This window comes from Poecilia latipinna, unplaced genomic scaffold (genome assembly GCF_001443285.1).
Source record: "Poecilia latipinna isolate Pla-1442-1.1 unplaced genomic scaffold, P_latipinna-1.0 Scaffold2696, whole genome shotgun sequence".
NCBI lineage: Eukaryota > Metazoa > Chordata > Actinopteri > Cyprinodontiformes > Poeciliidae > Poecilia > Poecilia latipinna.
Window position 1 is genome coordinate 41,329 of NW_015115312.1, and position 15,385 is coordinate 56,713.

Genomic DNA, 15,385 nt, shown 5'->3' on the forward strand with positions numbered 1-15,385 from the left:
GGGCCCCGCCCCGGGGGCCCCTGCTCTCCTCCAAAAATTCCCAAAAGGATGGCACCCCCCCCCCCCCCCCCCCCGACCCCGATAGGGACAAAAGTGTACAGAAAATGGATGGATGGACATCCAATGCAATCTCCTGTCTACACACAGACAATATAATCTAATTTCAGACCCAAGCTTAAAGACATGTGCATAAGATTGTGACTGAATATTTGAATTGACAACTAAAAGGCCAGGACATCTTAGGAGGAAGTTGGAGTTCATGGAGTCAGAGACTTCTGATGTTAAATTTAAACTTCTCAGAAATATGAAGAACATTAACAGCCCTGTTTAGTCCACTTTAATCCAGTCCTAATTTGTTTCCTGAGAAAGTCTGGTTTGATTGAGGATGCTTAAACAACATCTTATAAAGACCAAAAAAGCAAATTCTGGTACGTCTACAGACCTCAGCCTCAGTTTGAAGTGAACGTTGATGCAAACGCAAATTGGACAGATCGTTCCAAAAGCAGGAAGTGTATTATAGTGCAGAGTATTTTGAGTAAATGCAACCAAAGCAAGCACAAATCTATCTAGTGGGAGAAATGGCTGTGGGCTTTTGCCAAAGGCAAAAGAGAAATCTCCAACCACTAAAATCTCATTTGTTTACGTACAGCAGACATGAGGCTGGGGTCAAAGTTCACCGTCGAGCTTTACAGTTGGGCTCTACTTTATCTTTTCTCTCACATAAAATACATTTAAAGTTAGATTTTTGTCATCCAAAACTTCTATTTTCTCCTTTTGCTTTAAGAAATTCTGAATCTCTGGGTTTGTCAGGAATTTAGCAGCAACAGAAATGTTTTGTTGGTCCAACTGAGCAAGAGCAAGTGAGATTAAACGGGAGTAAAATGGTTTAATAAGATCTCTATTTCATCCAAGTGTCAATTTTGTTAAAGAGATGGAGTAGGAAAAGGAATAAAGTAAAGTGCTAAAGAAAAATGTGTCAGGAAAAGCAAAAAACAAAGAGCAAGAATCGGAAAATGATGTGTCGCTGCAATGAAGCTATCAACATTATCCTGGCAGCCGGATGGCTGCGGTGCTGCAGGCGCGATGTGACTTCCTGTTTGTTGCTGCATAGAGGAAGTAAGAGGCCCCTCGAGGATGGTCTGAAGTGTGAAGCAGAGTTGTGAGTATTTTTGTTTGGTGGAACAGGGTGATTCAAGTGTGAAAATGGATGCATGCATATGCATTAAGCTCTAACATGTGCTTATATAGCTAACTTCTTCACTTTTGTTGTTTTTGGTATTAAATAAAAAGCTGAAGTCAGAGACTTTCTTTTTTCCATTTGCTTTTGTTATCTTCAAACTGTCTAAGAAGTAAGTTCTAAAGCAGTGTTTCTCAACCTTTTTTGGGCCAGCGCCCCCTGCCGTCCTCTGAACGCCTCTGTTGAGAAACGCTATTCTAAAGGTTTGATTTAGAAGTTTAGAATCCAGGCAGAATTGGGATGGGGGAGTAGCCATCTGGGATTTTTTTGGTCATGTGATTGTGACAGTGATGTAGCACAGGATTGTGGGATATTTTTACTGAAGCAGAGCAGCATCATCAGCAGTGTAGTCATTTTTTAAAGATGTTGAAAGAGTAATAAAATAACTATAATGGTAAATATAGGGTTATCAACCATAGAAAAAATATTAATTATATTAATATTAATTATTATGGTTTTGGCCTAGATTTTCATATATAATTTTATTTTTGTTGCAATAAATACCAGAGCTTATTTTTGGAAAGTTTTTTTTTTTTTTTTTTTTGTCCCCATCAACCAGCCGTAGTGTGAGGGTCTCAGGCTCTTCCAGGACTGAGGAGCAATCATAGATTTTGGCGGTTGGAGGATTTCTCTTTTGTTTTTGGCTAAATACCACGAGCCATTTCTCCCCCTAGTGCTAGCTTAGAGTGTTTGTTTTGGTTTTATTTACTCCACTTTCTGCTTCTGGAGCAGTCTCTGGTACCCTTAGTGTTCACATATGCATTCAAACTGAACCAGAGTTCACTTCAGCCAAACCCAGACCGAGATTTTTAGGCAGATCGTTTTTTCTTTTCTTTTGATCCGCATCAGAGTTTGGTTTGCATTCACACGTACCCAAACAAAGCAGACTTTCTAGACAAATTAGAGTTGGATTAAAGCGGAATAAAAATGGCTGACGTCAATTCATCCTAACGCAGCTCTGCAAGGAAGAGCGGGCAAAAATATAAGACTCTAGTTTCCAGCTATCACAGAGCTTGACTTGTTGCAGCAACGGTGACACAACTAGTCAGTAGCTTTAGGGAACAATTACTGTTTCACACAGTCAAGTTGGTTTAAATTGCTCTTTAACTTCATTTAATGAAAACATCATCCATCCATCCCTCCATTTTCTTACACCCTCATCCCATTGGGATCAGGAGGGGTGCTGGTGCCCATCTCCAGCTGTCAGTGGAGGAGAGGCAGGGTCGCCAGACCACCGCAGGTGAAATCATCATTTAAAAACTAATTTTAAACAATTCTGGTTAGTGTGACAAAAGACAGGGGGTTAAAACTTTAACATTTGTGGTTTTTGTTAGGAATATGATGTGTTTATTGTTAATATGACATAATTGGTTCATCTTAAATCCAAGTCCAGAGCTGTTTGTCAGAAACTAGACTGAGAATATTTACAGACCAAGTAGAGAGAACCAGGTTTTAGGGAACTTATCCTTCAAGTTCCTACTCACTTGAACAGAATATTACATTGTGTTAGCTCCACTTTAAACCGTTTGCATTGATTACCCTATGTCATCTTACACTTTACCTGAGTAAAGTCTTTGCTCACATCTTTTCTCTGCAGTTTCTCCATAAATTTACTAGAAACTAAGAATGAAGCATCTCAAGAGAATTGCATTGCAAGCAGTTTTCCAGCTGAGAATTAATTCTATCATTTGTTTTTTCAGTGGGAGGGTTAAAATTAAACGGTAAAAGCTGAACGAATACGCTTCTACGTCACATAAATTTTATGCTGACTGCTACTGCTGTGGGCAGGAAGGATCTCCAGAAGTCCTGACAGTGGAACCTATTCCTGACAGTGATATAGGTTCCACTGTCAGGAATAGGTTCCACTGTCAGGAATCTAGAACCTATTCCACTGTCAGGACTCCTGTCAGTCAGTAAGCCCTGTAAATGTTCGTTTACATTCTGTCAGACATTTCCTCTAATGTGTTGCTAAAAATCATTTAAGGAACTGAAAGCAACTGTTGTGACAACTGCAGAAAAGTTGTTCTCAAGCTTGAACTCTGAGATGTTGCAAAGAACTTGCAGGTTTCCTCCATTCTAGCAGGTCAATTCAGGTGAAAAAAAAAGTTTAACCAAAAGGAAAATGAAACATTGTCTAATTTGTCATCCTGGTGTTTTTGAATCGTTATAGTGGATGGTGATGCTGTGGGCAGGAAGAATCTCCAGTAGCAGTCAGTCTTTCAGAAAATTCACTGTGACTGAAGACTGTGGCTAAATGACAGTCTTATGACAGTCGTGGCATGCTAATGGGTCAGACAAATCGGAACATTAACACTGTAAAAAAAAAAAAACATCTGCATACTTCACCGTAATAAACCATAAAATGATGACAGAAAAATCTGTAAATAATAAAACAATTTAAAACTGTTGATTTGATCTGAAGTTGCCGTAAATAAGTTGATCTGATACATGAATTTTGATGCATATAACAGCTGCTTAAGTTGTAGGTTCAGTGATTTGCTCACAATTCTATATACAATATTTATATAACACCTTCTGCAGCTTTAAAAGTGTTAGGGTCAGACAGATTTATTTTTAATTGCAAGAATAAAGTCATAATAGATGAAAGACACTATCAGAAGTTGTAAAATTAGAAAGTTGTTTTAATGAGAGCAAAGCTTCTCAAGATGCTCAGCATTCCTCATTTTACGTTTTATTTTTCGTGTGGGAGTTATAAATTACAACTTCATTCTCATTATATTACGACTTTATTCTAGTAATATGATTTCATATTATTATTGGGGGGGTTTTCTTGGATTTTCACAAATGTACTTTTGTAATATTATTTTTTGTCATGCAAATTCATGTACATTTACAATTTTGTCTTGTATTCTGACTTCTTTTTTGTAATATTATGAGTTTATTCTCATGTTATTCTGTCTTCATTGCAGTATGAGCAGACCTTTTTCTCATAATTAAATTTTTTTCTCAGCCTGTCCCTAGTACTCCGTCGTAACAACAATGCCCATCAGTGTTGAGTGGAAATATTTGAAATGGCTTCAGTTCTCTTTCATGTTAGTGACTGACAGTTGCAGCCATTTTTCAACCAGCAGCTCTTCAGTGTTCAACAAACAAAAGACTGTCTTCTCTCAGTAATATAGTCTGCTCACATAATTGTTTTCTCGGGCATTTCATTCAAATTATTGTAACCTGAGGAACCGAATGATGGAATATTGTAGTGGTTTCAAAACCTTCATGTGCGTTCTCACTCACACTTCATTCACACTTTACTTTTCAATCTTTTGAACGTGTTTTGCTTTTTTTCACCAGGCTGATTATTATAAAATTTATAGATAAATCCAAAGCTAATTCTCCAAATTTTTAGGACTTTAATGAACATGTTAAGTTTATGAAGAACTCCTTCAGTGTATTTGTTGATTTGGTGGATTAACAGGGAAAAAAAACATGCATCATTACCATTAAACATGAGAGCAAAATGAGAAGTAAGGAACGGAAACTTCCACATATTGTAATGAAGTTAGTTTCTGTTTAAATGCTGACTGATATTCTGTGGAGTCTGAAGAGATTTCCTCTGTTCTATCAGATGTTTTCACTTTTTTCTGCACCTTGGAAGTAGGTGTCTCTCTCCTCTTTAATCAGATGGATTTAACTCTAGATTTAACTCTAGTTTGATCGCCTTAAAATTGAACTTTGTGGTGATTTGAATGCAGCATTTGGTGACGATGTGCTTGTTCTGTGACAGGTTGAGGAATCCAACGCAGATAGAGACCAGCTAAGAGCAGAAGATGCCTGCCCCGCCTCCCCCTCCACCCCCAGGGCCGCCACCGCCTCCCACTCTGGCTCTGGTAAGTTTCTCTGTTCCTCTCAGATGTCATGCTCAGCAGAGACATCTAGTGGACAAACCTAGTCTATGGCAGAATCAATGTATGGATTGGGACTTAACAGCTGTATCCTAAAAAAATATATTTTCTAAAAAAAAATTAAAGCTTCAATGTTGAAGCTGGGTGTATAGCTGCTCCCCAGCACTTGAAGTAATTTGCGCAGTCTCAACGGATGATTTTCAAGGTTTTTTATTTTCTTTGATGCGGATCATCAGTCACCTCAGTCATCGTGAAAACTAAAACATATACAAACATTAGAATACAAAACATAAACTTGCAACACAAACAACAAAATAAAACGTACCTCGCTGCTTTCACTGGGGAACACTAAGCATCTTTTGACAGTTGTTCAAGTCATTCATTGGTACAATAATTTTGCTAGCTTTTAAAGGGCCTGCCCTCATTAGCTACAGCATCCCGTGAGGTACATACAAAGGAACCTCAGACATTACAAAGTGCAAATACAATTAAACAAAACAAAATACAAACTCTAACAGTGCTCATCAAAACAGACAAACATCATTAAACAATCTGCAACATCCTTAATTTAGAAAATTCACTTTAAATAATTTACAATAAATAGTCTACAAATGTAAATAATTTAGACAATTTATTTTAAATAGCTCACTATCCATTACACTTTTTTTTTTTATGTGCAAGGCCATTATTTTATGAAGGTGACGATATCAAGGATTGGATGTGAAAACGGTAAAAATATGACACATTGAGATTGTTTTTCTGTCTGGTTCTGTTTATTTATTATAATAATTTAACTCGAAATCATGTATGATTTATTTTAAATGCACACTGATGTATCTTCTGGGTTTCTATTAATTGGAATTATTATATCTGATGGACAGAAATCCAAAGTTCAGTTTCTTAAAATATTGGAATATTGAATAAAATCAATTAGAAAATATACATTTTTAATTAACTTATTATATTATGTTTGACCCAATTATATGGAAGACAATGATAGTGATGCATATCTCCAGAGGTCAACAGGTAGGGGCGGGGTCACCTGGAAAGATCACCAGTCCATCATAGGGCATTAAATCACAAAGTTCAATTTGATGCATATAGCAATTTATAACTGAAAGCAACATATAATTGCTGGATTATCCTATAAAATGTAACTGTGCCTGGAAAACTCTTGATACTGGCTCTTTCAAGATTTTGTGCTTCTGTCCACTCCCATTAGTTTAACAATGCCAATATGAATTTAATTTTAATTAGATTTTTCTAAATATTTTTTTTTCTGCAGCTTTAGTCATTTCTTCCTTTGAATCTTTTGGGTTGTTTGTGTTTCAGGCCAACACAGAGAAGCCAACTCTGAGCCGAACGGAGCAGCAGGGACGCGGCGCTCTTCTGTCCGACATTTGCAAAGGCGCCAGACTAAAGAAAGCCGTCACAAATGACCGCAGTGGACCCGTTTTCGACAGTAAGTCGGCGCATTTCATTGGCGTCAACATGTATGGCTGTATCCCAAGGAAAAACCAAATCATTTCCATCATGTCTGCTAGATTAAAAACTATTTATTCTGATGCTCAATAAGTTAAAAAAAAAAAGTCTTTGCATTTCTATATGGAAACACAAAGATTGTTTTTTTAACTTGTGCATTTCCTAGACCCATTTTAATCATTCATCATATTGAGAAGTGCATAAATGATCTTAGACAGATGTAATTTTAAAAATTTTTTTGAAATGAATGCTCATTTAACATTTTTTGAGACGCCAATCATATAATTTCCTATCAAAAACAAACTTGTTGGTTGAATAAAAATAATTTCAAATCAAGACATGCCAGGGTATGGCTAATTTTGTGCTCAACTGTATGTGAGAAAAGAATAATGAAAACAATCTTCTACTTCATGAACCTAGCACTTTTCTTAGAACGTCATAAACTTTAATCGTTAGCATTCTGATCAGCTGTCTGTGTCTGAGCTCAGCATGGAGAGCAGTCTGGGATTTGCTACGGTAAGCTGTCTAGATTGGTTATTTTAGAATAGATCACTTCCTGAAACAAGAGTATAAAATAGGGCTGCACCAATGTCTGGTTATAAAGCCTGACCTGCCGATTCCGATTTTGGCAGATGCCAATTTTTTTTGTCTGAAATGTTGCTAAATATAGTAAGAAAGTTCTTGAGTCGGTAATAGTGGGGTGACTATTGTTAACTACAAGCGTGCAGACATTACCTGGTGGGTCTGTCAGCCATTCAAACCTCTCACTACAGAGCAGAAGAGGACAGTGGCTGATGTTCAGACCTTTGCTGTGGTAGATAAAATCGGAGGAAAAGATCAGCTTCACATGTAAGTATCGGCTGATCACCGATCCCCCAAAATGAAGGAAACGAGGGTTGATTTATTGGTGCAGCCCTAGATTAAATGGAAAAACTCAGAAACTGAATAAAGAACCAGGAGAAAGATGAATAACATGCAAAATGTGTTGAGTAAGCAGTTTATGTCACATTAAGAGTGACTTCAGGACAATGAAGTAAAAAGTGGCCATTTTTTGTTGCATGATAAAAGACATTGGCTTCTGTTCTTGGGAGTGAAATTAGACAAACACTACCAAGTTTCCCTCAGTGCATCATAAGCTTGGCGGGCCACCAGACTAAACATAGTTTGTTTTAGATAGATTTTTTTTTATTATTTTTTTTTTTAGTTTTTTATGCATCATTAATAGCAACAGGAGCCATGGATGAAGCTGGGTTTCTAGTTGATGCATTGAACCGGGCATGAGGGGTTGCGCACCCTGTATTCTTCTTTGCTGCCTGTTGGCCTCAAACTCTTAATTCCAAATTATGATGTCTCTACATTTTTGTAACTTTGAACACTTTTCAACACAAAAACACGGTGGACTGCCCCAACACTCCCACCACTGGTCACAGCAGGTTTTCTGGAGGAAGCCCTGTGCAACCTTTTATGATGCATAAAACAGTATGTCTTTCTTTTTATTTGAAAAAGCCCAAAGGTATCACCAATGGCATGGCACAAATGACCAACTGCTTCCCTATGTTGGCTTTTAGTGCACTTATTTTACCCCATATGTCCAGTTTGAACCTTATAGAAACAGACAACACTACTATCATGCATTAAGGTAGGTTTTCTTTCTTCTCAGAACCCAAAGGAGGAAGTGGAGGAGGTGGAAGCGGTGGTGGAGGAGGAAGTGGAGGTAGTGGTGGGGGTTTTGGTGGTGGGTCTCCTGCTGGTTTAGGAGGCCTCTTTGCAGGAGGAATGCCAAAACTGAGGTCTGCAGCAAACCGAGACAATGGTAAGAAAAGATGTGAAGAGCAAAAACTGTGACAGAAAAAGGTCCTCATTATGTTTAAAGACAAAAACAGTTTCTGATTTTCGTTCCCAGACTCGGGACCCAGCCGTGGGCCCGTTCTTCCTCCGGGTTCCCGTTCCGGTGGACCCAGCCCTTTTGGCGGCGGTGGCAGTCCATCCGGTCCGCCTAAGCTGCCGGGCGTCCCCGCTGTGCCTCGTGGCGGCGCCCCTGATCTCCCAAAGGGCCGTCCTAATTTCTCTTCCAGACAGGACACGCCAGGTGGACCGCCTCCTCCAGTACCCAACACCCCCAGGCCACCCCAGAGCCTCCCGTCTCGTGGGGGGCCCTCTCCTCCGTCACTCCCCGGAGGACCCAGGCCCAGTCACGCCAGCTCCCCCGTGCCCCCCAGTGTTCCACCAGGGAGGCATGGGTCTCTTCCCCCTCCTCCCCCACCAGGGGGCTCCTCCGGTGGGCCTCGGTCGAGCTTCTCCGCGCCCCCTCCTCCGCCTTCAAATAGCAGCCGACCTCCGTTACCTCCAGCTCCAGGAGGGAGGCCTCCGCTTCCTGACGACCGGCCGCCGCCACCGCCGGCTCCTGTAGGAGGTCACCGACCGTCAATGCCCCGCGACATGCCCCCTCCTCCCCCGTCCGTCAACTCCAAACCTTCTGCCTCGCCTTCCTCAACGGGTCGCTCCCCAGCCAGCAGCGGGGTGCCCCCTCTGCCTCCAGGACGACCAGGCCCTCCTCCAATCCCGCCTGGCCAGGGAGGAGGAGAGGACCAAAACACACCCCGCCTGCCCCAGAGGAACAGCTCACTCAACAGGTAAGATTTGGGAAAATAGATGATGAAAATGCTTAGGACTGGATCATCAAATTAAATTTATTGTTCAACTTTGGCTCCAAACATCCATTAAAATAAAAAAATCAACAATTCTAGAATTGCGCCGCTGAGGGTGGCAGCACATTGTAGCAGCTCGGTACTCTCATTGAGATTTTTGTCTTTTTCAAACATTCATTCCTGTCTTTTTGGAGGAAAATGGCTTTTTTTTTTTTTTGGACAATATTTGTTTTCCAATGTTGTTCATCAACTTTGGAAAAGCTGAAATAGTACCACAGCTGAAGCCATAAAATCACAGAGGAGTTGAAAAGGAGGCATTATGGATAGAGAGCAAGAGCATAGAGGAGAGAGATGTTGGAGTGGCAGCATCAGATCCAGGGACCTAAAAAGGCTCAACAGCCTGATAAAAAAGGCTGGTTCTGTTCCGGTTCTTTTCTGGGATGAGTGTGGAACCTCTGGAGATGATTATGCAAAGAAGGATTCTTCATAGGATCAAAAAATTATGGACAACCCTGAACATCCTCTTCATGTGAGTGTCTTGGGAGAACAAAGTGTCTTTAGTCAGAGGCTTCTTCGGACTAACTGCAATACAGACAGCTACTGGAGATCCTTCCTGCCTACAGCCATAGTCATCTACAATAACTCTTTGAATTTTTTTAATTAATTCATTATAACAACATTTAATTTCCTTTTGGGATTAATGAAGTATTTTTAAATTGAATTTAAAAAAACCTATTACAGCACAGTTGTGTCCAACTTTTTGTTACATGGGCCAAATAGGGTCAAAATTACTTGCAGAAAGAAATTTCTAAAACAGTTGCAAATGATATCAAAGCCTTCTTTACCTTCTCAACAATAAACAAAGCATACAATAATTTAAACAAAGTAGTTAAACTTCTTGTAAAAATTGGATGTGTAAGTCATAATCCCAGAAATTCAAAAGACTTTTGCTTGTTTCATATTTAAGGGGCAGTATCATGTAAATTAATTTTTTTTGAGCTTTGCATCATGCTCTAATTTTTGTAACCAACTGATATAAATTTGTTATAAAAGTATTACTGATTGCACTTTAAAAATTAGGTAACTTTGTGTTATTAAAGGTAAAGTTTAAACAGTAATGATTTCTTGGTTAATGTCAAGTTGTCATAATAAAGACATTTTGAATAATGTCAACTTTTTATTAAAAGTGTCATAATTTACCGAATGACGCTTTATGACAACAGTCATAAATATTCATGAAGGCTTATTCATGTTCATGACAGGTGTTATGTTTATGACGGCGTCATGTCAGTCTTATTCAACCCCCTTCAAATAAAGTGTTACCCTTCAGACTAGCCAGCTGCAATAAACGGACACCTGCTGGAACTGCTGAGTTACTTCTTAGAGCAATGCTGGTAAAAACGTTAAAGGTTTAATAGAGGAGCCATGTTGGGATGATTTCCTGAAGGCGGCACTTCAGAAAGAGCAGGAGTTAATAAAGACACAGAAACCCAATTTCAAGGTATTAAATATTAAGTCAAATTTCTTTTAAGTCATATTTGATAAATACAGCATTTTTGTAAAAACTCAAGGTAGCATAGTTACTTCTTGTCACTGTATGCCTGGAAACGCATAATACTGCTCCACGAAGAAAAAATTATCAAAATGGATGCTTTTTTTCTTTTTAATCTCCTACAGCCACACTCCAGCACCCCCTTCTGGTCGATCAGGACCCCTCCCTCCTCCTCCAAACGAGAGACCGCCATCTGTTGGAAGAAACCAGTCTTCACCACGCACAGGTAACCCACCATTCGTCACTTGGTTACATAAATAATAGATCACTTCTTTTCAAACAATAGATAAGAAATATTGTAGAAAATTGTTGTTAATGTTTAATGAATAAAATTCATTCTCCATCCAAAGGTCCTCTTCCTCCACCACCTCCTTCAGGTCGCAGCATGGGCGGAGGCAGCCTAAGAGCAACCCAAGCTGCCCCGCCCATCAGTCGGCCGGGCCCGGAGCCTCCTCGTGGCGGCCCTGGCGGTAGGCCCCCCCTGCCACCAGACAGGCCCGTTGGGGGACTACCACCTCCACCACCGATGGGGAACGGCTTCCAAAACTCTCACCACAACCAAATGCAAGGTCTGTAAACACTGTAACAGGTGTTACAGTGACTGTAACACCTGTCAGTGTTACAGTCACTGACAGGTGTGTAAACACCTGTCAGTGTTACAGACACTGACAGGTTTTCAGTCTTTAGTTAGGAGAAAGACTGAAAAATTAAAAGAGCAAAGTTGAATAACTCCAGTGTAATGCTCCTGATACCACAAGAATCTCTTCATATTATGTCACAAATCCAATGCACAATACCTTTTTCTTGATTATTTACCAAAAAACCTTAAAAAGCATGCATACGTCCATTTCACAATTACAAGCTACTTTGAGTTGGTATTTCATTTAAAGTCCTGGTAAGACAGAAGAGGGTTAGTTGCTGAACCGTAAGAAAATGTGAGCAGAACCCTTAGGGCATGAATACTTTTGTAAGACACTGTACACGTTATGAGAACCTGATTTAAAAAAGTCCATTAGAGCATTTTTCAGTCTGATTCCTGTTGCCCTCATTGTTTTTTTTTTACCACATGCTTCGTTTAAGGCAGAAAACCCCCTGACCTCCAATTCAATTGTCTTTTGTCAATCAACCACAGAGGTGGCTTCATTTTGGAAGGCAATGGGGACAAAAAAGGTTTTGCCTAAAATAGCAGAGAGTTCTTGATTCCATTCACAACACCTTTACACAAACTGGTTCAGCTTCATTTGTTTTGTGTCATGTCAGATCATTCAGTCTAATTGCGATCATTTCTCTGTTTTCTTTCCTTCAACAGATGACTTTGAGTACAGGTTCACCTTTCACCCCATTTCGGACCTTCCTCCACCCGACCCCTATGTGCCTTCGCAGAAAACCTACCCCAGTAAGATCTCTAAGACGGAGAGCAAAGGTGACCAACACAACGTGAAAAATATATTTTTTGTTTTTGTTTTTCACAAAGTATTTGAACACTTGGTCACATGTCAAATTTATAATGTCGAATTTCAGACTGTTCCAAACATTTCTTTTGCAATAAGACAATAAAGGACCCAATGCACTTTAATTATCTTACTTAATGATGATGATGTCTGTTTTGTTTTCATTTAGATAAAAAAATATTATAGACATTCACTATTAAACATCTTCAAGACAGTGAGCTAAAAGCCCAAGTCTTTCCCTGTTTTTAAGGGCAGATAAATCCGCAAATTATCTGCAAAGCATTGAAAAGAAGTTATAGTGTGCAAAAATTGACCCCAGGGGTAACGTAGACAGTGAAAACAAAAGGTTCCCAACATTTTACCTTGAGGTACACCATAGCTAACTAAATAGAGATCATGTTCATAGAAGAGGTACTTCCAGACAAATATGACCGGAAACTCAAAATCAAAACTGTTCTCATTGTCCAAAATATCTTTGTATGTTTTCACATACATTTTTGAGAAATGTTAGGTACAAAATAGTATTTGTTTTTAACAGCAACACTTTTTGGATTCTTTAGTTTCATAGCAGCAGAAACACATGTAACCTTTTTACTTGTTTTTGAAAACAGTCTTTAGTGCAGAGATTTGGTGATTTCTGCTCAACATTTCTCAACATGTGTTGTCCTCTCACTGATTTTACAAATTGCCACTTTATGGTCACTCCAAATTGCTTCCACTTTGTTCCAATCCCACTACAACTGATGGAAGGTGTGAACTCAAAAAGACTAACTGCTGACATGGAATCAAAATATTACTTTAAGGGTTTGTACATTTATTCATGCAGGATTTTTTTTTCTTCCTAAAACAGATGTTTCTTTTTAATATGAATAATGCAGGTCTTGTCACATTAAATGTGGAAAAAGTGTTGAAGTGAATTATTATGGTCTCATTTTTTTCAATCTCTGAAACCTTTTCAAAAATGAATGTCTTCATATTTGTGACACAGTGCCATCTGGTGGAAGAACATTTTCTGTGTAATATTAAAAAACACATTCTGTTAATTGATTCTGTATTTTCCAGGTTCTGGTAAAAAAGAGCGAGGAGCTCCTCCCCTTCCCCCTATACCCAGGTGAAGTAAAGATGGCTGTCTCCACAACACTTGGACCTACCACCTCTTCCTCTGTTCTCATCTCTCTCTTTCTCAGTTGACCAGAAGTCCTCATGTGAGGACCACAAGGGGGCAGGGCTCCAGGAATTCAAATAAAAGCATAGTGGAGTTCACACCATGTGCCTCTATAGTAGAGAAATGGTGACTTGGAATCTCTTTATATCGTTGTACATTTATGCTTTGGGGGAAATTATTATTTTTATTTTATTTTATTTTTTTACATTTACAACCATACTGTTCCTAGAAGGCTTCATTGATTTTGATACTTAAATTTTGTTTTTGTAATGATTCTATTTCTGCTGTTTTCAGTCGATGCCATAACTAAGTTTTAGATTTTTATAAACAAGCGAAACGTTTTGAGGAGAATATGAACGCTGTGTCTTTCAGTTCTGATCACAAATATAAAGGGAATTATGTCCAGGTGGCTTTTTTTAAATTGATAAATCCATTTTGGTTCATCACCCACCACCCTCCTTCCCCATCCACTTTGCTTGAAATAGTAAAATTAAAGGTGGTAACTGTGTGAACACATCAGGAAATCAATCAAGGTGCCTTAGATTCAGACAAAGACAAAGTTTAAATGATCTCAGCCTCTTTATGTTGCCAAAGCCACACATGCCTCTGCAGCATGAATGTAGACTTATTTTTTTTCACCAGTTTTTCTGCTACAACCACTGGTGCGGTACGTTTTAATTTTGTGACGATGCTTGATGTGTTTTCATGGACATTTCTGCAGAGTTTTACATCATGAGTGAAAAATTTCATTGAATATTGTTTTGTTAACTTCTCTTGATGCACAGCAAAGAGTCTGTATGTATCTGTATGATGTAATCAGCCAACATTTTACTATGGGATAAGTTATGTTTGCAGTATTATGTTCGCTATAATGTTCTGCTTTGTTTTGTTTTACAGAAACATTTTCTGTGAGGCTATCATATGAAAGGAAACTATTTGCGTTTAAAATGCTTTACTTAAGCTTACTTTAGGTGAAAAAGGGGAGCGCTTTTATTGAATTATATGCCGATATTCCTGAACAATTACTGTTTAGGAACAGAAAAGGACAGTGCGCTGTAGAGTCAATTAAATAAACAATATTTTACCACATAAACCGTATTATTCATTTACATAAATGTGCAATAAAAAGGACAATAAATGTAACCAAAAGTGTGGCATTTTTTTAAACTTATCATAAAATGATTTCTCATAAAATACACATCCATTTAATTTAGAATATTACTAAAAAGTCCACTTATTGTAGGAATTTTATCACTAAACGACATGTTGATTATTTACACTTGTTTTTCCAGTCTTTATTCCTGTTAATTATGATGATTTTCCACTTGGTTATTTCCGAACTACATATTTAGTTGAAATAATTAATTTGGAGCTAAATAATTATTTAGGTCCAATGATTATTGGACCTAAATATATTAGTTCCAATGTATTTAGCTTCATAAAATGGAGCTAAAACAGTTTCAAAATTCACAAATGCACAGGACAAAATCCACAAATGCACAAAACAAGATTCACATTGCATATGTAATGCAAACACAAATATATCTTGATTTACAAGCTGCTGCTTACAGAGCCCTTTAGATGGTATGGGGAATTTATTATTTTTTTTTTTTGTGTTACCGCGCAAAACTTTTGCGTTCCCTCACAATATGCTTACTGCAATATTTGCTGGTCTATTTTGAATACAGTCACAAATGTCAATTTTAAATTTCAAATATGCATACATTAAAGAGCCTCAATGAAAACGTGTTTATTCTTAACTCTTTGGTACGAAAAATTGATTGAATAATGTGATAACTCAGAAATAGTCCAGATAGTTTGGATGTTTTTTTTTGTTTTTTTTTTGTTTTTTTTTTACTACTTTCCTTCTTATGGAAAGTTTTAGTTTATATCATAGGTTTGTGGTGCATTTCTAGCCTAAAGAAAAATATATAAAACTTAGGCCTGTCACAATAACAAATTTTACTGAGTGATTGTCTCAAAAATTATT

At 38.2% G+C, this 15,385-nt stretch overlaps 1 protein-coding gene across 2 annotated transcripts in view; it reads left to right on the forward strand.

Annotated features, from left to right (window-relative positions):
* Window positions 1–14,538, forward strand: part of wipf1b (WAS/WASL interacting protein family, member 1b) — a 33,065-nt gene extending 18,527 nt beyond the window's left edge. The window contains exons 2-9 of one of the 2 annotated variants that reach the window (XM_015020984.1): window positions 4,980–5,082; window positions 6,430–6,559; window positions 8,240–8,392; window positions 8,483–9,212; window positions 10,905–11,005; window positions 11,157–11,348; window positions 12,089–12,202; window positions 13,293–14,538. In XM_015020984.1, coding sequence (XP_014876470.1) covers window positions 5,023–5,082; window positions 6,430–6,559; window positions 8,240–8,392; window positions 8,483–9,212; window positions 10,905–11,005; window positions 11,157–11,348; window positions 12,089–12,202; window positions 13,293–13,345 — 1,533 coding nt within the window. In that variant the 5' untranslated portion in view covers window positions 4,980–5,022 and the 3' untranslated portion in view covers window positions 13,346–14,538. Of the gene's footprint in view, window positions 1–4,979; window positions 5,083–6,429; window positions 6,560–8,239; window positions 8,393–8,482; window positions 9,213–10,904; window positions 11,006–11,129; window positions 11,349–12,088; window positions 12,203–13,292 lie in introns of both variants that reach the window. The other variant, XM_015020983.1, reaches the window with a different exon arrangement.
* The last annotated feature ends 847 nt before the right edge of the window (window positions 14,539–15,385 follow it).